Genomic DNA, 24,704 nt, shown 5'->3' on the forward strand with positions numbered 1-24,704 from the left:
ATTTACGATTTCCTTTTTTTTTTTGCGACTAACATTTAAACTTTTTCAATGTTTACGGCCAAAATATATCACATGCAAAAAGGTGGGAAATTTTTAAGGACAGTTCGTTTTTCGATAATTTCAGTTTCTGTTTTTGTTTGTTTGTGGCATTTACTTTCCAGATAAAGGACAATACGCAAGTGCATATCGCCGTTATGATTCGCTTGGTGCTATATGGAGATGCTTTTTGTGTGAAAATCTTTGTATCAGTGACATCTTTTTTCCTTAATCAAGTTGTGCTCACATTTGAACTGATTTGATAAGTTGATATGATCGCTGCGAGAAAGGGAATCGTTTATCGCTCCAGTTGGCCAGGGAACGTCATGAATTAGTCTCTTTAGGAGTTACTGAGACCGGCGAACAACCCAGTAGATGGTGCTCTCTCTTTCACACGTACGTTGGACATCGCTTACACTCTGGTTAGTGTATTCAGTTTAAGTTTAGAGCTCGTTTTGATTCCCTTGATTTTCGTGCAAAAATCACAACCTTTTTCTATTAATTGGAAAAGAAAGCTGGCGGATAAATTTAATTTACATACAAATTTTTTTTTTTTGCACTTTTATGTCAACGAAACTCAAGAGGACTCTGCTCTTGTTTATTTTGTGGACCAAAACTTTTACAAATGGCTTTTTAAAACGAGTACTTTTTTATAGCTTTGTTTGCTTACGCAGGCTTGCGAAGTTTGTGTAAACAGTAAAGAAGATTGTGCAAACTTTCAAGGGATTAACGTGCCTTATTGAAGAGCTAAAAGAATTCTCTACTCAAGCGCGCGTGGCTTTTCATTTGCCGGTTGCCAAGGTGATATTTGGCAACTGACGTGATAAAAGTGTCCGGCTCGCGCGGGTGTTCAACACGCGCTTCTCAAAAGCGCCAGTTGACTGGGGTAACTTCAAAGAAAACTCTTCATTCTGAAAATATTTGGATCTTAAGCTACTAGATACCAATTTACGGAGCTGGCTGATGCTTTATGAAGACTCTACATGCTCTTAGAGGAAAATTTTTCGATTGCTTTTGCACGCTTTGGTGCCTTGTAAAGCTCAAAGAGTTTACATACTGAAGATGGAGGAATGAACGGCCCTCCTTCTGAAAGAAAGTAAGCAGCTCCCAAATTGTAACTTCTGCTTTGTTTGACCGAATATTATTTTCATTTCAAGCTGTTTTCGTTGAGTAAATATTTTAGGTTCTTGTGGTCTTTGTTTACACTTTGCGCACCGTGAGTGACGAGATACCACATAATGAAATGTCGAAGCTTTGTACTTGGGACAATAACATGGTATTTTATATCTTTTCAGGGCATCGATGGGGAAAGAAGAGCGATCAAAAGACAGAAAACAGCACCTGCTTCCTTTCTTGAAGCAAACAAGATCGAAGAAATCCATAAACCTTGCACAGGTAATAATCTTGACAGCTAAACGATTACAGCTTTCCAAGTTGCAGTGTGGTTGCGGTCTTAGCAGTTTCAAGCCCAGATAGGTTCCCCAATCGTGTCTGATTCGAACTATAACCTCGTCGCAACCATTTGGTAGCTTAAAACTACGTTATGTTTTGGAGTTAAATGCAGATTCTTGGATGATTTACGTAATTCGGCCGGTTAAATTCAATAACACGTGTATAATACACAACGTCCAGCCGTGTCGATTTCAGTTCAGACAATCTCGACGATAGACTGTGAAAGACTGTAATTCTTCTCAAATCAATTGTAGCGCTCCAATTTAAACTGGAAAAAACGTGATATCGGCCTTAAAATTACAAAAAAATTACTGACAATTAATCGATCCTTAATGTTTTATCATCGGAAATCTGATACCATCGAAATATGGAATAGGTTCAGGTTGGACGGGGGAAATTTTCATGCGCAAGAACGTGGTAGTTTCTATCATATACGACGTCGTAATTGAGGATACGGATTTGTAAGAGCAAATGAAGGTTGAAGAATCGATAACAAACAATGCCTCTTTTTCTCACTTTTCACGGTTGCACAACTTCATTTTGATCTAATCAGGGAAAATATTTTTTTTCCAGTTGCGCGCATATGCATGTTTGCATAATTTCTTGTGGTGGTCACCGTTTTTAAATACGTCACAAGCACTTGATGCTTCATTTAATAACATAAAATTGTTGTTTGAAATTCGAACCCTTCTTATCTATCACTTTTTAAATTAATTTTTTATTTGAACAACATTAATTTCCTCCTTAAGAAAAGAAATGGTGCAGATAATCTATAAAAACAGGGAAAGACTTTTTCTCGGTTGAAAATCGTTCAGTTGATTTAATTCATACACTGTTACATTAGCTTCAACAATTTTTCTCAAGCCTAGAAAAAAAGTTATGATGATTAGTGAAATCTGATTTCCTCCTCAAAACAAATTAAAGGATTTCAGTTTTATTGCTGTGAAAAACAACCAGCACAAAGTTATGTTTCATTTAGTAAATAATACTTTCTGTATATTTGACATTTTCCCACACTGGTACAGAAAATATTTAAGTACAATCTCAGAACTACTGATAACTGAAAGTATGGTTAGAAGACCAACATGTTTGGGACAAAGAGTTAAATTTTTTTTAGATTACAAATCCCCTTCTTTTGCTGTCTAAGGATCATTAACAGAAACTCTCAACTGGCATTAACTTTCTTAGCGTGGTCACAGCCTTAAGATTTTTTTAAAACCTGAGAGCTTAATCACACATAAATTTTTGGGTGCATGTGTAGACAATTTGAAAACCATTTGAGCTGTTAGTCTCCTCTTTGAATGATAGATTCTTATATGTCTTTGTTTTGACTTTAGGTAATCCTTTTTGTTGTTTTTTATTAATCCTTTGTTCTTTGATGGGGTTTAAATTCATTGCAAAGTATTGTTATCATTGGTATTGAATGCTAGTATTGTTTTTACTAGATAATGATCAAGGGCTGGTCACTAAGCAACAAAAATAATAAATGTTTATTGGTTCCCAGTTCATGTAGTTATAAACCTCTGCTGTGTAAACAAAAACGCACCAGAGATGAGCCTTTTGTGATATACAAAAGTCTCAATCAATATTATTGTGGAAGTGGAAAGATAATATCTACATTTTCTATCCAGGCATTGATAGATGCATGAGTTTGAATTTAACTCTTTAATCCCTGAGAGTGATCAGCATCTAATTTCTCCCTTCAATATCACCCTTAAATCAAACATCAAGGTCATGAGAATAAAGGAAATGATAATTAAGTGAAGAACCTCTTGATTGTGAAACAAATTCTCCTTGCTAGCACATTAGGAAATGTATAGAGACCAGTATGGAGAATATGCATACTGATGTAAGGGTGTAAAGGGTTAAGAGACATCCAATGAAAGCTCTTGAACAAGTAGTTAAAACTTCAATTAAAGCATCAAATTATTGTATTTTTCATTAGACTGTCATATTTTTACTCTAGTGCATCCCAAATTATTTTCTTATTTATTTACTCAGATGACAAAACTAACTTTTTAATATTTCAGTAATAAACAATGTCTGATGAATTCGTCATGGTATGATTTTGTTTTACATCAATTGGTTCATTTTAAGGAAGTTTGAATAAAATTTTTGAAAAGAAATTAATGCCAATGCATCTCTCAACCCAATTACAAGTAAAATGAAAACAATGTTTCATCAGCTTCTTTATTAAAATTTTCCTCTTGATCTGTGTTCTTTAGCACAGCTGACATTCACTTTTGTTATGAAATTACACCCACCTGCAGTTTGATAGACTGTGTCATGAGATGAACAAATATCTGTGGGTGGAATTGTCACAGACTTTAGTGAATGTTGTTAACATTAGAGGCAAAATTGGAATTATATATTACCTCTGTAATACACTGTCTTAGTTTTCTCTAAAGTTTTTTTTCTAAGCTAAATAAATATAGTTTGCAAACTGCCATTGACAATGTACCAATTAAAATGGCTATACAAATTCTAGTGCTTGTGTTTAATTTCGAGCCATTATTTTAATTTTAAATTGTGAAACCTGATCACAATGAGACGTGAAAGTGAAATTTCCATTAAGATTCTTATGAATTGTTTATGAGGTTCAGTGTTTTTGAAAAATAAAATCTAACAAAATTTGCAAACAGCTTTTCTAATCCAGAAATAATATCATGGGGTCGGCAGTAATTGTTAAGCGCAGAACTTATCAGAGTTCATCCGACGGAATCAGTAGTAGTAGCAATAGCAGTGTGGTGAGTTTTTTAATTAAGAAGTTTTACTTTGAAAGTTTGCTTTAGCTTTCATATACTTAATGCTTTTCATTACCAGACAAAGAGAAACATTTCTTTAACATTCAACTCAGGTTCCCAGAAAATAGAGAAAGTGAATTGAATTCATAAGTTTCAGAGGAAAAAAAACTTTCTTAACTATACATTTGGTGGTATTTTTTAAAATAAATGTTGATGGTTGACAAAGACCATTTTAGAAATTCAAGCTGCTTTTGCAAAAATTTCAAACAAAAATTTCATAAAATTGAAACAAGATTTTATATTCAATACTTGTAATTGTGCTGTATTTTTTTTAAAGTATATAATGGTGTTGAAATGAGGAGGAGTTTTTACTTAACATTATGACCAACCCAGAAGTGTAAAATTTATCTTTTTTTTCCATATAGCAGTGAGCTATATATCCCCATATCCACATATATGCCTTTGTATTCAATTTTAGAATGTTTTGCCTGAAGAGATAAGAATAGCATTTAATTCATTCACAGAAAGTGCTTAAAATTGTTAATTGGTTTGTACAAAATGCACAGGTCTGCTGGTTGAGTTATAGATATAGAAAGTTTGAATGACTGCAAATGTATTTCTATAAGCTAGTTGGAAGTAATCGCTTGTGGTGGGGCTTAAAAGAGCAACTCATTCTTAAGATCTTAATTTAAATTCTCTACACTGTTTTGTTATACAATTCCTGTATCTTTAGCTCTGACAATTTGGTGTGAAATCAAAATGTATTTGCTTATTGATATGCTTTTTTATAAAATAATTCAAATAGTATGTGCGCTCTGATTGGCCATAAAACCATTTTACATGAGCATATGTAAACACGGTTTTCGTTCCTCTTTCATTAGTTATTTTATAAAAGAAATGTAAAATGGTTTCTGTGTTTACATAGCCTGATGTAAACACTTGGGAGGTTGGGAGAACACTCGATAAGCTGGAAACCACTCCGCTTTGCTTCAATTGTAGTATTTCTCAGTGCACTGACAAGCCTTTAAGTGAGTTTTTATGCCAAGAAAATAAAGTGACAATTAAGAGAGATACCTTGTGATACACCAGGAGAAAGTGTTGAATGACTCATTTATACCATCCAAAAGAAAATTCAATTGCCAACACAATAATTGCACTATACAAACAATAATTGTAGTTGCTTCGTGCTACAGAAGCCAGCATGACTTAGCTGCAGCATGCAGTGTAGGTCAGGTGACTCCAGTTCTAACTTAACCTTACTTTGACGACTTTCAGAGTCCTGATCAGAGTAATCATCGCACAGGAAATGCCCACCCAAGCAGTACATTTGGGAATGGATACCTAAGGTAATCAGTGCATGCATCTCTACTCTACACCAATAATTCACGTTCTTAGCCTTAAAGGGTAATGAAGAGTGGAAGTCAACTCTAGTGGATTATTTAGGATGAAAAAATATACATTGTATAAGACTGAAAACATGTACTTGGAGCCTCATTCACATTTATTAACTGACTTTGTTCATCCTCTTCTCTAAAGCTTGAGTTAAATTATAGGAGTCTATAATTTGCTACTGTTTTTGGATGAGAGGTCATGGGTTTTTTTTTAAGGGGGGATGGGTTAGCTTTCAGTGTGCAACCATCAAGTTATGGATGCATGTGGGTGGTTGTTATGTGTGAAATAGCATGTGAGTTGCTTGAGTTTGAGTTGGTGTAGAAAAAAAGGCAAAATAAACTGACATCAACATGCAACCTGCTGGCAAATGGGTCTAACGTATCAGCCAATTAGAATGCATGCTTTTGTAAAGCTATGTTAGAATTCCCTAGAGTGGGAGAAAAGAAAGTGTGCCTGAGGCAATCAGTTCATCTTTTGTTTAAAGCTCCTGGGATCAGGATTCCTTGTCTCCAACTTTCAGGGATTTTTAATGGGGGAAATATACAAAGTGTAATAAACCTAACTCAGCGTCCAGCTTTATTGTGAAGTTCTTTTTTAGTACAGCCATACAATGGTTTAGTGCAATTTAACCAAAGTCAGTTGTTGAAGTGTCAGCTTACAAGACTGCAATCCAAGGGAAGACCTGTTATGCCTTTAATCCCTTAAAGTGACTAGCATCTAACTTCTCTGTAGAGTGTCACAGCTGCACCAAACACTAAAGGTGTTAGAATAAAGGAAAGGATCAGCACCTTAAGAAGCTATTGATTGTTAGATAAATTCTCCTTGCCAGTATCATGGGAAATGTATCAAGAAAAGTATGGAGACTATGCAAACTGGTGTTAGGGACTGAAGGGTTGAAATAAACTCAAGACTTTCTAAATTTTTATTTTATAGCAAGAATGAACTCATTCTCAAGTATACTGAGGGAAAACCTCTTTTACGAGGACAACAGGTATGAATGTAATGTGGTGCACTCATTTCCATTAAACTTCATGTGGTCCTCTGTAACATGTAAAGTAATATTTTTTCCCAAAGGTCAGTTGGATCAATATCAGTATCTGGGCAACTACCCACCTACCCCTCCCCTAACCCAACATTATGATTAATTCTTTCTCAGTGGTGGTACTCCTCATCTTTTCCCTTTCTTGCGTTGTGTTGTTGTTGTGTTTCTTTTTTTTTTTTTTAACCTTAACTCGGATTCAAACTGACCTAATGTTCGATTACCTAAACATACTTGTCTAAATGTCCAGTGTTCTTGCATTGACCAAGGATTCCCTCGCCACTTTGCAATGTATTAAGATAAGATATCAAAATTTAATACAGTGCTGTATGTAATTCATAACATGTTTACGCTAACAGCGTAGATCTTCTTGGATTGGATGCTCATTTCGGAACACAAGTTGACAAAACGTCCAGACAAATCAAGTGATTATATATGAACTGTAAAAGGAAATCACTCTCTAAATTTTTTCTGAGCACAAATATATAAACCTACCCTAAGGTAAATGTATTATGTAATAGGTCGAAGTAGGTGATATAATTGAAGTTCTCATTCTGATACATTTTTTACTAATGATTACTTTTAGAGGGTTACAAGCATTCTTCCAGGAACTTTACCACAGCTTGGTCCAGACAAACATCACAGCCAGGTACTATGAATGCCCTCGACGCGATCTCGTTCCCAGGTCTTTTTCTTCTTCCATCTCTGCGAGAACTAGAGCCGAAACTACGCTTGTTCCTCATTTTGCTTCCTTGAGATCACTGCCCTTCTGTGGAAGGACAGTTTTTCAATAAAATCAACCTTCTTATAGAAAAAAACGTGACCCACCGCTTGCATAAAATCGGGGTTTGGGTTAGATCTCGTGTAAATAACTGGCCCTTTTTGTCGAGAACGATTAGGACTACATTGTCTTGTGTGAAGATAAAGATATGCTTATGGTTTTAACTTTAAAATATTTGAGATAAGCTAGCCATTTCCCAAAACATTACTATTTTCGCTTACTTATTTTACAGGCAGATGACACTGCTACTAAAGAGGGGAAGGTAAGTATTATGGATGTACAATAGAGATTTGTAAAACGCCAATTACAAATGTTTTTTAGAGTAGATATGACTTTTATGAAGGTGGCAAAAAGTTCATAGGTGAGGCGTGATTAACTCCGAAATTGAAATGTGACGCGTGAATGATACAGAAAGGCGAGCGCGAACAGCCTAAGATTTCCCTGAATATTTTACACTAGAAGAGAGATTTGAAGTTTTTTTATATATATATACATATACGTGATGCGTGAATCACGTATATATACATGTACGTGATACGTGAATTTTTTCTGAAGTTTGTGAGGCGGTAAACTACTTGCTACCTTCATAGATAAAAGAACTGAAGGAAAAATGGAAACAGACTTCAGGAAATGTAATTCGGTTACCAACATCACTCTCTCTCTCTCTCTCTCTCTCTTGGCTCTTCCTTGTCCCTGAATAGTCATTGTAGTTCCTCTTTGAGTTAACAAAGCTTTTTCCCTTTTTAGTTTTCATATTATCTAGTGGACACCCCTTTGGTGTATGAAAAAAAATGCTAACCCCTTTTCCCCAAACAGTGACCAGCATCTTAATTCTCCTCACAATATCACCCCCGAATAAAACATTTAGGTCGCACAAATAAAGGAAATGATTATCAACGAAAAAAGCTTTTGATCGGTAAACAAATTCTCCTTGTCAGCACCTTGGGAAATGTATAGAAAACAGTATGGAGAATATGCATACTGATATCAGGGTGTAAATGGTTAAAATTTTCACTCCTCCTTTCAATCTGCAGAAGTTCTCTGACCAGCTGCCGCAATTACTAAACCAGCAGAATATTCTCAAAAGTTCATCAAGTAAACAGGTGAGTGAAGACCAAGAGATGTATCTTTGAAGGGGAAATACTTTGAATCGAGTCAAATGTAAATTTTGAAATCGTATTAGTCTTGGACTTTACCCAAGTCTATTGAAATTTCTGCTAGCCCGCGATTTCGTCAGTATCTTCGTTTCTTCATTATGCCATGCGCAAGAGACATTTTTTAGTATGGTGCTAGTCATGTGCGAGTTTTCTAGGTCTCTCCAATCGTTCGAGTGTACTTCCAGAGACATATCATGACGAGAATTAGTGATTCTCATTCATTGATGACGCATGAAAAACAAGGGTCTGTGGAAGAAAATAAGAGAAAAAATTCAGGAGGATGTAGCCAGTTTGGTCAATCTACTTGGACATCGTTTCAACCATATCATTGTTGCTTATTTTATGGCATAGACGAAGGATTAAATATAATTTGCAGTATTTACTATGTGGTTCTATGATTGTCCGATTAGCGAAGAAACCGATAAATGCAAAACCGCTTTCCAGCAAACACGAACAGTACAATTTATTCGTTATTTCTTCCAATCCTGAAACACATTCAGGTGGAAAAAAGATGTCAAAAATACTTACTCTATTCAAAACAAAATAATCATTTTCTTTTTCACGTTTATGCAGCGCAAATGACGGAGATATAGACAGGATAAATTCAATTTTTGCCGTTTTAAGTTCGCATAGATGTGGCATTTTATCTTCTTAATTGGAGATTCATCGGTTGAAGACAATGTTATGTGGGATCGGTGAAACTTTTTGTAAACTTTGAACAGGCCTTTACAATTAGTATTCTGATTGAAAGTCGCACAACTTTATAGTGGATCGATTTTGTGAAACCTCGCAAATGAGCATGTGTTATGTGTTCAATAAAGCGCGCTGATAGAATGGATAATGTAATTTCTTTTGTACCATACAGTATAGGTATATTTCTATAGAAATCCTTACAGCACAGAAAAACTTAGAACACCTGCTTGTCTGGGGAATTGAAATGTGAAAATTAGTTATGTAGAACAAGAAAAGTTATTTATTTCACAAGCGATATTTAAGCCTGGAAAGGACGTTTAACTTGTCGATCTGAGTATACTTTTATCGATGTTGCCTTCGGAGTGTTTCATTTGCCAGTTAAGGTGTGTCTAGCTTGTATAGCCATTGTCAATCATGTTTCTAAGTTTACGAAATTTTTAATGACTTTTTAATGGAACTACGTAGTTAAATGCGATGTTTTCAGCGCCCGGTAATTACAATCTCATGCGGGGTGCAAAAAAGAATTTTTTTTTTTGAACCTACGCGTCGGACATAAACGAAGTTAAATCGGCCGAACTTGAAATATCATGTTTTTTTTTTTGGACTGTGTTGAGTTACTTTTTTTTCGAATGTCGATCAGTCCTTAGCCACGTTTCAATGGGATCCGAATATGAGCTCTTGAATGGTTTTCAATCGGAAAGGCGCCATTGAAACAGGTGGAAATTTCCTCGCCTGTTCCATTTGCCCCTCGCAAAGTTGAATAATTTATTACTTTAAACTACTCGGTAATCTCATCACCTTGGCAACATGTTTTTTCGCCTATGAGGAACAGATGTAGACTGAGTTGTTTTCACTTATCCGAGCAGTTTTGTTTCTTGTTCTGCTAATCATTTCAAACTCAAGCTGAGGTTCAGATTGTACACATTAACAAAATTATTCATCCATATTCGCCGAAAAAGAGTACTCGTCGTGCGATCTGATTTCTATCCGATCTTCATTCGAGAACCTTCTAACACGCGTGTCTCGCACATCGACCACAAGACAGACACACTTGAGTGTCGCTTATCCAGCGAGGTTTGCTGTCATCAACGCAGACGTGTTGTAGCTTCATCATGGTGAAACAAGGACAGAAACCTGGCCAAAAGACAGGCATCTCAATTCAGAATACAAGTACGCTCACTCGAGGACACATGAAAATTAGAGTTTTTACGGGATTGGCGGGATCTCTGCAGTCTGTGCATCGAAAGAAGGTTGTATGAGTTAAAAGTGTTTCATCCTTAACGTATGATTTCCCCAGAACCCAGCGCTTTAATCTGTTCTCGTTTTTTTAGCATTTTTTTAGGACAGGTTCGAGGTGGTTTCTGTCGAATTGCGCTTAATCTGCTGGTTTTTTAGGCCGCAATAATTTCATAAATTTGTTTGCCTGGTATATGAGAAGTGTTTGATGAATTTGATGAAGTAAATAATTTAGCAAATATTTACTTAAAAGGAGAAAATAGATCGTGTGCCAAATTTCGGCGCTCCAACCCATTTCAAAGCTCTTTCAAATTCTCAGTTTAAGCCAAACAAAATTATAAGTGAAGTAAGTATTTCCTGGTTAGAAATTTTCAGGTATTGTAAAAGGTCTTTTTTGTTTTTTAACGCAAAATGTAAGGCCACTCGGTAAGATGTCTGCTGAAGATCAAACTAAATCTTGTTTCAATGATTGTTATTTTTTTTTCTTCTGCCCTGATAGAGTAATCAGTTTCTGCTAACAGATTCATTTCTCCATAAAATTTTCAAGGGTTTGGCGGTAATCGAGTGTTCATTGAACTATCCCGGAAAAAAACCGAGAATATAAAACTCACAACGCGACGGGAAATTATCTAAATAATTTATTCTTAAACTTTGAGGAAATTGGCATTTTCATTCAGAGCCGTCGATCATGGTGAATTCGACTGCGTTTTCAGTGTCGCCTGAAATCTTCTATAATTTTTCCAAGAGTGGGACCATAAATTTTTAAAAGTTCAAAAGTGTCACGTTTTTGTTTATGTACGATTATTCTAGATTTATGGTTATCGCCAATTTTTCTTCGACGTGGTATTTTCTTCGCTTTTTTCGTTTATGTCGGTTCCCTCTTTCTAGTGTGTTTCGAGATTGATTTTTTTCTTTTGTATTTTCCAATTTACATGTAGATCCTTTCTTTGCTTCCCGTTCCTTCTCGCAAAGATAATTCGCCCACTTTTTAATTCCAATCGTACTTTTCAACGTTTTCAATCAAAACAGATACCACGATTTTCGAGATATTACTTTCTCGGCACAGGCAATTGATGAGAACAGCTGCTTCGAGACTAAGATAACGCTGATATCTGACGCACGTATTTTTAAGGAAAATTGAAGTTTCTTGTTGTTTTAAGATATGTGCTATCTACAGCCACCAATCTTTTTTTTCTGGTTAGACACGCAATTGTGGAAATCAAACCATGACTTGATATTTTTAGTTATTTTATTTTTCATTCGGTCAAGGCTAATTTATTTCAGTCATATCTGTTGGACCTTCAGTCTTCAAGACATATGAAATTGACTCACCCTGTGTAACCACTAAGCAAATTTTGTTATTTTAGAAATCTGGCAAGAATTCTCGACATCACAAAGGCGAACGAATTAATTTTCATTCTCTCGGTTATTTTTAACCCGAGGCCCGAGAGGCCAGGTTCTTGAGAGGATGCAACGAATAACAAATGTAGTTTCTTCTTCATCTTTTTTAAAGGGAAAAAAAATAGTGAATAAAAAAAAAAAGTTTAAGGAGAAAAAGGTACAGCTTAACCTAATCTCCTATTGTAGCTATTGTAGCTCGGCAACTGTCTCGGTAAATAAACGGAGAAAGACAATACATCTTTTGCTTTGCAAAGAAAATATTTTCTTTAGATTTATATAAGAGGCACACAGTTTGCTGGAAGATTGCGAACTGAACGCAAATATTGGAACAAAATTTTTGTATGTGAATCTTTGTCGAAATTGAAATCCACATCTGAAAAGAGATTCTTGAAAAATGTGGAATTAATCTACATTTTAAAAGCTTTTCTTCTTCCTATTTTTACTCAAACATTTGTTTCTAAACGAGTTCTTAGTTTTGGCTAGAGTTGATCTGAAGAATAAAAGCACCTCATCGAGTTTATTCTGAACCAGATGTTCTTATTTCTCTGAGAAATTTTCATTGACAATGAGTGCTAAAAGTACTTCCAGAGACAGTTAACTCTTAAAAACGTTTTTCTGTTGTCGCTTTTGAATCACGAGATTACGTTGAAGACTAATTATGTTTCCGATATGGACTTTTCTTGTAGATTTATAGTACAATATGCTGCTATGACTACAAGAGGAGTAAATTTTTATTGAGATAAATTACGCGTGGCTGCCAACTAACATTTGTTAATGGAACTGCCCTTTCCGTTTTAAAAACAGGTTTATTTTCGTCCTATTTTAACTCCCTTAACAGCTGTTGAAATGAAAAAAGGTTGTAAAGGCTCACACGAAATTATGTCCATGACTAGGTCTTTGTTCATAGCTTGGAAGAGAGAGGAGAGGTGGGTCATAGCTGGGGAGAGAGAAGGAAAGGGGGGGAGCTGGAGAGAGGGAGGGAGGGAACGAGGTTCAAAGTTGAGGAGAGATGGGAGGGGGTCATAGTTGGAGAGAGGGGGGGAGGGTTAAAGCTAGCGAGAGAGAGAGGAAGGAGGGTCGAACTAGGGAGAGGGAAGGGAGGGGGATTCAAAGCTGGAGAGGGGGAAGGAGTTTCAAAGCTGGGGAGAGGGGGAAGGGGGGATCATAGATGGGAGAGAGAGGGGGGTCATAGCAAGGGCGAGAGAGGGGAGGGGGTCAAAGCTGGAGAGAGAGAGGGAAGGAGTTTCATAGCTGGGGAGAGAGGGAAGGGGGGATCATAGATGGGAGAGGGGAGGGGGGTCATAGCAAGGGCGAGAGAGGGGAGGGGGGGTTAAAGCTGGGGAGAGAGCGGGGAGGCAGGGTCATAGTTAGGGAAAGAGAAGGGGGGTCAAAGTTGGGGAGAGAGAGAGGGGAGAGAGGGGAATTCAAGAGCTAAGCACCTCTTTGTTAAGAAGTGAAAAATCATATTAGGCAATTTGTCTTCTCCTACTCCTTACGGCTTTAACGGGAAATGCTGTCGAATCCCTACTTTGTCGAACCAAGATCCAGTGATGTGTTTTTCGCCTTTTGTGAAGTTATACCTAATATTGATGGTCATTGAAAATCGCTAACGTATGCCGTTCGTTGTGTTGACTATCATTGCAGGCGCAGAATCTTAACTTAGGTGAATTCAGCAAACAAGGATCCAAGAGACACTCAACTCTCATGTAGGAAAATAGTGTTGTTTGTATATTAATGCTATTCGCTAAATTATTGTTTGAAAGCATTGTAATAGACGTTGTCTATTAGATGGCTGTTTCTCAATAATCAGTCAAAGAACCAAGCATTGTGGTCAAAAGCTATTGAGACGCATTCACTATCATGCTCAATAGCCTATATATATATTGCTTGTATTTAAACTGTTTTGGAAATTATTCTCTCAAGAGTTATGGTTTAAAGGTTTAATTGACGATGGTTTTTCGTGCTTTTTGCCTCTAGAACCAACAGCGAGAATGAATCTTTCACCCGCATTCGCCGAGATCCTAACGGGCACAAACTTCCCATGTCACCAAGTGGTAAGATTCTACGCTTTGTTTATCTACGATCAAGCCTTCTTTTTCTTTCGTGGGAGAGCTTAAGTTCAACTCAATATTCCCGCTACTACTAACAAATGAACGCCTCATCGCAGGTTTTGTTTTATTTATGACATATTTCCCTTTCTCGAAATGAAACCGAGACATTTTTGACTTGTTTATTGATAAAATATGAGCTTAATCACAGATACGCCGATTTTCAAACTCTATTTCTAGTTGCCATTAAGAACTACGGGGATAAGATGTCCACATTTGAGCAATCAGAAATCCTGGATTTCCCAGACGTTTGGTTTCTTGGTTTGGAGGCGAAGAAGATAGAAGGTGTGCCGGGAGCTCCGCAAAATAATGGTACGTCATTCTCGTCGAAAGTCGAGTGCGTGATTCATGCCGAATAAAATCTTCGGATTCGGGCGTTTTCGTTACCTGAATTATTAGGTCTTTTTGTCCTTAAATTGATAAGAAAAATCATTTTAGCAAGGGAGGGTGCTGTTAGCCAAGCCCCTGCACGGAATACTTGTTTATAAACGCATATCGTGGCATACTGCACAATGTAACCAAGCTGTCATCCCCACAATAGTTCTCTCCAATTGATCCGCCATATTTAAAACCGGTCTGCCCTCTTTAACCCTTTCACTGCCAAGATCTCATTTTTAATTCTCCTTACTGTCTGTTATACAATTCCTATGATGTAAGTTCAGAGAATTTGGTATTAGATCAACTAATATTCCTTAAGTGACATTTTTCTTTATTCTCATCACTTACCTGCTGAATATTGTATTGATATAGTAAGGAGAGATTATTCTAAGACTCCTAAAGAAAGACTCCTAAGGGCGTGCAAACGCCACGAATTTTGTAAATCGAATGCCCACAGTACTCGTTCCAGTGCATCGCGTATCCACGATCTAAAACGAGTTGAAATGGCACAGATGAGGGAAATTTATGGCGGACTTTGTCTGTGAAAATTACTTCTTCAGGGTACGATGACGAGAATGGCAGCTATCTTAAAGCCTTACACGATCACCTTGTGTACAGATATGAAGTGCTGGAGGTCCTGGGTAAAGGTTCCTTCGGTCAGGTGGTAAAAGCCCTGGATCATAAGACGGGACAACATGTTGCTGTTAAAATAATACGCAATAAGAAGAGGTATGACCGCGAAGAATTACTTTCACCATCAGATCGTTGGTTTTCTTGTTTTCATATCAGTTCCTTCAATAAAATAAGTTACCAATGGGCTGTTTAAAATAGCAGGCGGTTAGTTTTAAAGACGTTCAAAGCCTCTTCCTCCCCGGAAGGTTCGGATTCCACTGGAAAATTTGAAGTATGTGGACTCTTGAAGGAGTAGAATTATCCTGCACTTTGTGGAATTTTTCATATCAGTTTGCTTTGTTGTTCCTCGAAGTAACCAGTTTGAACAAACAAGAGTGCAGTGAAGTTTGTGTGAATGCCAGTGCATTACAAACGGGTAGATCTGGCTGCTACCTGGCTGCTACTAGGCTGCTACCAGGCTGCTACCAGGCTGCTACCAGGCTGCTACCTGGCTGCTACCTGGCAGCTTTTTAAACCCCTCTCACATTCTACCTTGTATCTAGGGTCTTTTTTTATCCAGCACTCGCCCTTGTCAAGAAAACCCACATCCCTCAACTAATTAAAAGTACTTCTGTGTTTTACAGATTTCACCAACAAGCCCTAGTTGAGGTTAAAATTTTAGAACACCTACGTAAAAAGGTCAGTATGATCTCAGATGTTAATCTACGAGGTTGAAAACTATAATAATTATATAATTACGTATTAGAAATTTGAAATGTTGCATTATTTACTTTGCTTCCCATTTTTTCCGCAGGATAAAGAAAACAATTACAATCTCATACACATGATTGACTATTTCTACTTTAGGTAAGTGCGCATGCAACTCTTTCACACTCAGGGCCGATTTCATTCTTGAATGAGGGGCGTTTTTCAGTCCTCGTATCATTTTTTTAGATTTAAAATGTCAATTCTCTTCACTGTTGGTCATACATATCTTCTAATTTCAGCTCTGAGAATGTGGTGGTTAATGAAGCACTATTCCCTTGTTGACATTTTTTTTCTCATCAACTTTCGGCTTGTGAATGTATGGATATTGTAAGGAGAAATTCATTTTTTGGTCACTCCTGAAAGTGAAAGGATTAAAATGTTGAAATGGAGTAGCAATACCCCGTATTACTTCTGAGGAGAGCTGGGGTGGAGTCGGCTCAGCTCGGCTCGGCCCGGGTGAGGCTCGGGTGGGGTGAGGTACTTGCCTCGAAAGCTGTTTTCACCTTCCTAAAATAATGAGTGGTTTTTCTTTTTAGGAATCATTTGTGCATTAGCTTTGAACTCATGGGGTAAGTCTCAAGTTTCATTAACCTTTGATTTGTATTCTCGTTCTGATTCAAAAGCACGGCCTTTTTCTAATGTCGAAAGAGCACGGACCCTGTAATCATTGACGTTCTCCGTTTAAGTTAAGTTCAGTCTCTTGTTAAGTAGAGTGACAGAGAGGTGTTTATTTAACTTCTTGCTTGACCGACAGTTTTATAAATCAATTTTGCAGCATGAATTTATATGAATTGATAAAGAAAAACAATTTTCAAGGATTTAGTCTCGCTCTGATAAGAAGGTGAGTTGTATTAATCTTTGTGTTCAACAAAATGATTTTATGATTGATGACATGTTGTGTATGATTTTATTATTTCATGTGATCTTTACTGTTATATCTCGCTTTTTGCATTTTATGCTATATATTTCATGAATTACATTGCATATTTCTCCAAGTGTATAACAAATTTACATTTAGCATCCACTGTTTCATTTTTCTCTCGTAGCATTTTTCATTTCACATTTTGCAGCTCACGTTGTTGTGATATTGGAGTAATATCCAAAGTGGTGCATTAGTACTGATGTGATTTTTAGATAAAACCTTTTTTTTTTCATTTCAGGTTTGCTTATTCCTTACTTCAATGCCTAAGAGTTTTGGACAAGGAGAAGATCATTCACTGCGATTTAAAACCGGTAATGTATTTATTCATTTTTTTTATGTCGCGCAGTTAGAGTACTTCTAGGCTGAGAAACCACACTCACTTTGATGGTTTGTCTCTCTGTTCGTTGGACTGTTGTTCTTAATGTTGTTTTTCAATTACTTCCACTGATGTTTGTTTAATATTTCTGATTTATAGGAAAACATTTTGCTACGACAAAGAGGGCAAAGCTCCATTAAAGTAATAGACTTTGGTTCGAGTTGCTATGAGCATCAAAGAGGTAAGGTATAAAAGAAAAGGTTCAAAATATGTCGCGAGTATGGGACAAAAAAAGTTTGATTTTTTTATAAGGATTCAAACGCCGGTTGGTTCCCATTTCACTAACTGAGCTGCAAATTTCACATGCGTTAGCAATGTTGTATACTATTTTCATTTGTGAGACGCGTCCTATACAAAGTGTGTGATGAAAGAGAGTAAGAAAATTAGTATTCAGACAATCTAATGTTCAACTTTGGTATCAACGTCCGTCCAGTACACCTTGCTAGTTAAGACCATAATTGTCAGTTCCTTTCACTTGAATTAACCAATCATGGCTGGCAAATCTCCATTGGTGGGCGGACGCATTGCACAGGCGGAAAAACTGTTAAAAATCGACTAGCTCTTGAACGATGATTCTTAGGAAGATGATTCTTTGAGAAGTATATGTTTGTATAGGGAAAGATGTTTTTTCGTCTTGTCACGAGCGTGGGACAAAGAAAAAATTCTGAGTCCCCATGAGGAATCGAACTTCAGACCTTCGGATTCCGCGCTCCGATGCTCTAACGACTGAGCCACAGAGACTCCACGGTGAGCGAGGTCTATTACGAAGTTCATATGACACGCGTCCTGCATACTGCTAAGATCAGCAATGTACATGTTTATATAATTTATATATATACCCGTTTTCAAAAATGTTTATTTTTTTAATTTTACAGTGTACACGTACATACAAAGCCGTTTCTATCGTTCACCCGAGGTCATTTTGGGTAAGCTAAATATATATATATATATTTTTTTTTTCGCAAGAATGTCGTTAGTCTTGTCTCTCTGAATTCAAATCATCTTTTAATTCAGTCATTTTGGCCTTCATGGTTACTCAGGGTTTGGTTTCACGACGCTCATCGAAATGCTCACAGACGAGGAGTTTTTATGAGTACCGACTGCAACATTAAAATAAATATGTGAATCCACTTAATAAGAGAAACGAGAGTATTGAAATTCTCGGAGTAAAAACTTGGAGCAAATGTCCCTTTGAATACCAAACAGCTCGATGGGGAGTCTAACGTGTTACTTACTCGGCAGCATTGATTCACCACCTCTTCCTTCTTCTTTCATTGCTTTTCTTTAGGTATTCCTTACAACATGGCGATTGATATGTGGAGTTTTGGATGTATTCTTGCTGAACTCTACACTGGGTATCCTCTGTTTCCCGGTGAAAATGAAGTAGAACAGTTAGCGTGTACAATGGAGGTGAAGTTTTTATTTTTTTATTTGTTTTTGTTTTGTTTTGTTTTTTTTTTTGTGAGTAATGGTCCAGATTTAAGAAAACCCCGAACTCTTCTTTCCGTTGGTGTCAATCCCTTGAGTTCAGCATGTAGTTTCTCCTGACAATTTCCATACTCTATCCAGCAAAAAAGGTTAGGAGAATAGATAAACCAATCGGTTAGAGAATCTTACTTTGTTTGAACGCCAGGTTCTCTTAACTAAGTTTCAACTAAATGTATGTAAGTAAGTTAAGAGAATTGCTATTCTAATCGTACCTAAGTGAAGCAGTCTTGTCCTTCTTCTGCATCCCTTTTGGTCCATGCCAATTGTTAAATATGGAATGTTTTTTTTCGTCTTTCAACAGATTTTAGGCAAACCACCACCAAGCGTATTGGAGCTAGCTTCAAGAAGACGGATCTTCTTCGGTTAGTATTCCTGTTCTTTGGTATGTTGTATATTTATGCGTTCTGTATTGATTCCCAGTCGACCACCTTGTTCAGTAATGAATTTGTACAGTTACAACTTGGTGCTTGAGGGGGTGAGGGAGGAGGGGATGGGGGTGATCTGCAATGAACTGGTATTCCACCATAGAGAATTTGTAACACTTCCAGTGGCTTCATGCAATGGAAACTTCTCTGAAGGATGAAGCGCCCATGATAATTTCTGCACCTCTCTCAACGGTTTCATTGTCCGACATTGGTAAGACCGACGAGTTCCTTGATGTAATTTCTTGCGATGATTTGCAACTCTCTGGTGCCGATAAAAACCGTTCAGGCACAGCTACTGTTTTTTGTTGAGCTTGCGTTCATTTTGATGTTTAGATTCCAAAGGAAACCCACGCAGCTTGACGAACTCCAAAGGAAAGAAACGACAAGTCAATGGCAAAGAACTCAGTGCAGCACTGAAGACAAACGACGCCTTGTTTGTGGACTTTATCAGAGGCTGCTTAGAGTGAGTACGATTTTTTTTTTCTAATCATAGTCGAATTCAAATTATTTTTATACTATTAACGTCTTTCTGCACCAGAAAGGAAGTGTTTCCATAATGATATGTTTACAAAATTCTCCAGTTTTCCGATTGTTGTCGTAAATCTTCGTTTTTAATAGCGTTTTTCACTCCTCTACTCTAGAAACGAAGCGTTTCAAAATACTCCTCCTTGGAAACCATTTGCAAAAGCATTTGTTTTACTGGGCGAGAACGCATCAAAAGCATCCGTTTTCAAACTAAATCGAATCTTTTTTTGTCCATAGGGTCCAAAATTCTAATGATATCAGGCGTCTTTATCTCATGTCTATGAACGACCATCCCTTAGTTAAAGGTTTGGATTTCATTTTTTTTTTTTTTCTTTCCAATTCTCAGATGGGACCCAGCAGCTCGTTTGACCCCTGATGAAGCTTTCCAGCATGAATGGATACAAGAGGTAAGGACGCTCTAGAGATCAAGTTTCACTTGCGACGAATATGTATGGAGTTTGACCCTGTTTCATAATACCTATATGGGGTCGTAGGCAAGAGATTGCACCCAAGAGGTCGCGAAGGGAATGGGAAGGAGCAAAGGCCCCTCGCTCGATCAAACGGAGAAAAGCACCAGCGAGCGAAATCCTTCAAGCTCCCGCCGGTTTTTCTAGCTCTCTCCTTACTCTGTCGTGGGTGGCTATTTTTTCCTTTGTTCGTTCTTTTCGTGTTTTCTGATATTTGATTCCCGTACAGATATTGTTCGGAAAGAACGCGACGAACGCGCGCGAAAGAACCAACTGCGAAGAACGCGCGCGAAAGAACCGACTGCGAGGAACGCGCGCGAAAGAACCGACTGCGAGAAAGCGCTCGGGTCACCTCTACGGTGCGCCGGTCTACATCAGTCGCGGCTGGTTTAACTGAGAGCTTACTACTCAGACAAGTTGGCGTTCACAGTGACCTTATTTTTTATCATTATTGTTATATATTTTATATTTATTTTTTATTTATTCATTTATTTTCATTATTTACTTTTATCTTTTCTTTTTCTTATTTGATCCTGTTCAATATATTTTTATTCCGGTGACAATTTGCTCTTGCTCCAGGGACGTCAAAGACATCGCGGGACATCTCGCCTCACTTCCCGACAGAAGGCTACCACGGATGCGCACAATTCTTCAGAGACAATTCCGAAAGGACCTATCACAATTCCTGCAGAGGCCAGCAAAGGGCATGCTGAAGGTGGCTTGATGAAACGAAGTGCACGAACGCGAGAAAGATTACAACCTATCGGAGCCGACGCCTCGCATACGGTTCACCATGACAGTAACAACAATATCACTAAACAGGCGGAGACTGGGACCGAGACAAAAGGAGCTGTGGCACCGCTGACGAAGAAAATCACTACAGAGGTCGTGAAGGAGAAACCTGGAACAGCTAATAAAGCGAATGATATTGAAGAAGATAGAACTGAAGAAATCAGTGTAGTAGAAGGGGGACAATTCTTACCTCCTATCAAATGAGAGAATGGATTTAAGTCTCTTCAGCGAGAGGGGATATGCCTTAGATTTTAATTGCGATACCACATTGGATGTTTCGAAATTGAATTTGACCCGCGAGCTGCGAATTCTTTAACTACAGACCTTTTTAATCGGAACTGATTTTAAGACTGGCTTTTAAACTGAGGGTTATTTTCTATCTGTGATTTTAATTTTTTTCTTTCATACATTAATATTTTATACAGACAGAGCGCTAGTTAACTGGTACATCGTTTTTGGTATAGTGAATGAGGTAATATTACAACAGTGTTTTCTATTTTCGTACCACGACTTTAATTGGTTCTTGTATATATGAAAATATCTCATTTTAAAAGGATCATGATCAAGGTTTCACCAAAAAAAAAAATCGTTCATAAATTGTACTTTGGGTTTTTACCCCCGCGGGAAACATTTTCCCTCGTTTGACATAAAAATTGTAAGGAAACTTCAAAGATTTTGAAAGAAAATGTCCATAACATGTACAGAAATTTTGCAAGGAAAGAAGCGGTATTCATATATTTCTTTTCCAACTGAATTATCAGAATCTTTCAACTATTAATGTGGAAATAGACAGAAGACTTTTTTTGCGTTAACCAGACAATCCAGTAAGGACAGAAATGTATAGGTGTCTTTAGGAAAACGTTGTCGCCGTTTGGAGTTTAACAGAGTGAAATTATTTATTTGTCTTTAAATTGAAGGACAAAAAAAAATTGTATATTTAATTTTGATATACGAGTGCTTGGATATTTAATTCACAAGATGTGTTTTAATATATTTGATGAGTTGTGTTAATATATTTTTATAAATTATTTATGAGAGAAAGAAAATTGCAGTGAATATGTAAGTGTGATATCAAAACGGTGTGTTGTGAATTACGTGGTTATTTTCCTAGCTCGAAATCCATTAATATATTTAGGATGCAGAAGAAAATCCTTGGGTTTGTTTTAAGGAGAAAAATATTGTAAATTTCTTAAGCCCTAAATGTAATCAGAAAGTTAATTCTTCTTGTGATGTTAATACGTTATGAAGCAAACTGAAGTACATGTTAAATTAAATTTCATCCACGACATGCATCGTTCACAACTGTTCACTGTCAGGAGTATTTGAAAACTGGCAGATCTTTGTACGCTTAAGGTTATCTTCGAATACGATTATGATCCCCTGCCCTTTTTAAACTAAACAGAGAATTTTCTAATTGTAAAAAGAAATCTTTATCTGATTGGAGGATTCTCCGTGGAAATATCTTGTTTCGTGCAGGATTCAATAAACTGGCAGACCGCGATTATTTGTCTGGTGTGAGTGAAGGGAGGGAGACGCAGTAGCTTGGCAGCTAGTTCGTAGGGCTCTGCATGATGGGAGACTGGGCTTAAACTATCAAACGCGTTTCACATTAGCATGGTGGCTGGCTTCCTCCTAAAGGCCATTAACATTAAGCTAGCTCTTATACATCCAATCTCATTTATTTCTTAAGTTGTCAGCTCCGAAAAGAGGGTAACGAAAGGCCTTAAAATATGGTTGAAATTGTGATAAGAGAGATCCCCGTGCTCGGTTCAAAGTCACGCGATATCACTGCAGTCACGCTTGAGATCGCGATTCTGAAGTTATGGATTAGTTCAAAACAGTGATTTTGGAATGGCCGAAGAACCATTCAGCACCCAGAAGGTGCAGGGATACGACAATGTTTATTTGTTTCGGGAGAGGTTCTTTGATTCTCCAAATCAAGCTAACATTTGGCTGGTCAAAGGCACCAAGAAAGATTTGGTAATCGACACAGGGATTGGATTGTGGAATCTCCCTGATTTTCTCAAACAACATAGTTTGATCGGCGACAAACCTGTGGAAGCCGTCGCTACTCACGTTCATTTTGATCACTCAGGAGGACTCTATCAGTTCGAAAACTTCGCCATTCACAGCCGGGAGGCCGAAGCCATTCGCCATGGCAACAACTACGAAACAGTCTCGATTTTTACAACTACGGCGGAGATTTCCGTTCCCCCTCACGAGGGATGGAACATTCAAGACTACCATGTGAAATCAGCTCAGCCATTCGAGGTTTTAGAAGAAGGATATGAATTTGATCTTGGAGACCGAAAATTGCGCGTGCTTCATTTCCCCGGTCACTCTCGTGGCAGTGTCGGGTTAGTGGATGAACAAGCAAAGATATTGTTTAGTGGTGACACCATGTACGATGGATATTTAATCGACTGGCTCCCTTACAGCGACATTACTGCCTATGTTCAGACGTGCAGAAGACTACAAGAACTATCAAACCAAGTAGATACAGTTTTTCCCGGCCATTTTAACTCTTTTGACGGGAAACGACTCCATTCATTAGCTACTGATTACATCTCCAGGGCAGGGACTTGTCACAAAGTTTCTTCAGCTCTAATGAAGGGTGTTGCCTCTATGGTGTTGAAAGCTAAACATTCTGGTAACATTCCTGCAAAGTTTTGTTACCACGCTTGCTGCTGCTGCTGCTTCCTGGTGTAAATTTAGTCAGCCCACTGGGGTAATATACAAATCTCCCTTCTTCTCCCCAACTCCACCCAGAAAAAGGTGTAGTCCCCCTTTACGAGTGATAGAATTCCCCTTTCTATTTTAGGGATAAAATTTGTGAATTTCTGCTTGCTTTTGAGGCTGCATTAACCTAAAATGACAACAACTAGTGCTGTAGCAGTACCTCATAGAGGTCTGAGGTTGTCAGAAAAATGGTTTAAACTGTAATTAGAGAAACTTCATCAAATTGCCTCTCATTTTAAAATTTTTGCTGCTATTAGCTGTTTGAGAATTGTTTCCTTTCAGAGATGAAAACAGATTTGGGCCATGCCCACAAAACAAGATTAGACTTGGCTTCAACTGACTCACTGCTAAGATCTAAAATTCAGTTTTCCTCACTGTCTATCATACAATTCTTAGTATTTCAGTGTTGAGAATTTGGTGTTGAATCCAACCCATTCTCACTAATTTATGTTTTTCCTTCTCCTTTTAACCTTTCTGCTTGAAAATGTTGTGAAACTGTAAGGAGAATTCCTCTTTGGTCACTCCTGGTGAGTGAGGAGAGTGAGTGAAAGACTTAAAAAGGCTTTTTGAAATTTTCTTAAAGATGCCCTGATATATATCAATGGGAGAGCATTGTCCAGTGACAGGAACCCCTTAAAGGACTGGCACTTGTTTCAAATGTGCTTGTTAGATATATAGTTTCGCAGGATAGTTTATTGATAACTACTTTGGAACCAACAACTGAATTTTACGGTTACTACGAAAAGATGATATTGATAATTACATTAATAGGACTACCCATAGTTTAAAACAAGTTGGTTTAAAAATGTTTGTAAAATATGTTATGTTTGTCAATAAAATGTGTCGAAGAAATATGGAAGTCTAGTAAAATCATTCAGGCCTTTAGTGCATTAAAAGTAACAAAACTGTTACCAGATCTGTTTGTCTTGAAGACAGGCCTAAACTTCCATACGTTTCTTAGGTTCAAGGTAACTGTGTCACAAGCAAGGAGGAGGTTACGGACGTTTTTCTGTTCCCTCTATATGACTTCCTTAACTCTTTAACCTCCAGAAGTGATAAACATGTAACTTCTCCCTATAATATCCATTCAATTATCCAGCAAACAGGTAGTGAGAATACTCAAACTTGTCAGGAAGAGGTTGTTCTCTTGATCTAACACCAAATTCTTGTAAC

The 24,704-nt window shown here is 37.4% G+C and overlaps 2 protein-coding genes across 5 annotated transcripts; both read left to right on the top strand.

Moving 5' to 3' along the window:
• The first annotated feature begins 25 nt into the window (after positions 1 to 25).
• LOC113682254 (dual specificity tyrosine-phosphorylation-regulated kinase 4) lies at positions 26 to 22,293 on the top strand. Of its 4 annotated transcripts, none has more exons than XM_089189737.1 (24): positions 26 to 458; positions 970 to 1,132; positions 1,332 to 1,431; positions 5,508 to 5,578; positions 6,558 to 6,615; positions 7,250 to 7,312; positions 7,677 to 7,706; positions 8,479 to 8,547; positions 13,576 to 13,637; positions 13,909 to 13,985; positions 14,220 to 14,351; positions 14,978 to 15,146; positions 15,674 to 15,728; positions 15,844 to 15,896; positions 16,334 to 16,366; positions 16,573 to 16,638; positions 16,958 to 17,030; positions 17,195 to 17,276; positions 17,971 to 18,021; positions 18,384 to 18,505; positions 18,885 to 18,945; positions 19,342 to 19,471; positions 19,880 to 19,940; positions 20,580 to 22,293. In XM_089189737.1, the coding sequence occupies exons 2-24, from the start codon at positions 1,107 to 1,109 to the stop codon at positions 20,994 to 20,996; spliced, it is 2,061 nt and encodes a 686-aa protein (XP_089045863.1). In that variant the 5' UTR covers positions 26 to 458; positions 970 to 1,106; the 3' UTR covers positions 20,997 to 22,293. The 4 variants fall into 4 exon arrangements, with proteins under 4 accessions (XP_089045863.1, XP_089045853.1, XP_089045860.1 ...); XM_089189727.1 differs by having other exon boundaries at positions 1,076 to 1,132; XM_089189734.1 differs by lacking the exon at positions 970 to 1,132.
• Positions 22,294 to 22,378: 85 nt separating this feature from the next.
• On the top strand, positions 22,379 to 24,383 carry LOC113682463 (acyl-coenzyme A thioesterase MBLAC2). Its single transcript, XM_027199635.2, has one exon. The coding sequence runs from the start codon at positions 22,644 to 22,646 to the stop codon at positions 23,499 to 23,501; it is 858 nt and encodes a 285-aa protein (XP_027055436.2). The 5' UTR covers positions 22,379 to 22,643; the 3' UTR covers positions 23,502 to 24,383.
• The last annotated feature ends 321 nt before the right edge of the window (positions 24,384 to 24,704 follow it).

The sequence above is a fragment of the Pocillopora damicornis genome, chromosome 1 (genome assembly GCF_964200805.1).
Source record: "Pocillopora damicornis chromosome 1, jaPocDami1.2, whole genome shotgun sequence".
In the NCBI taxonomy this organism is placed as follows: Eukaryota; Metazoa; Cnidaria; class Anthozoa; order Scleractinia; family Pocilloporidae; genus Pocillopora; species Pocillopora damicornis.

Coding starts and splice junctions, on each gene's coding strand:
- LOC113682254 (XM_089189727.1), top strand. CDS start 412: ATGGTGCTCTCTCTTTCACACGTACGTTGGACATCGCTTACACTCTG. Junction 1,133..1,331: donor GGCCCTCCTTCTGAAAGAAA/GTAAGCAGCTCC, acceptor ATATCTTTTCAG/GGCATCGATGGGGAAAGAAG. Junction 1,432..5,507: donor AATCCATAAACCTTGCACAG/GTAATAATCTTG, acceptor GACGACTTTCAG/AGTCCTGATCAGAGTAATCA.
- LOC113682463 (XM_027199635.2), top strand. CDS start 22,644: ATGGCCGAAGAACCATTCAGCACCCAGAAGGTGCAGGGATACGACAAT.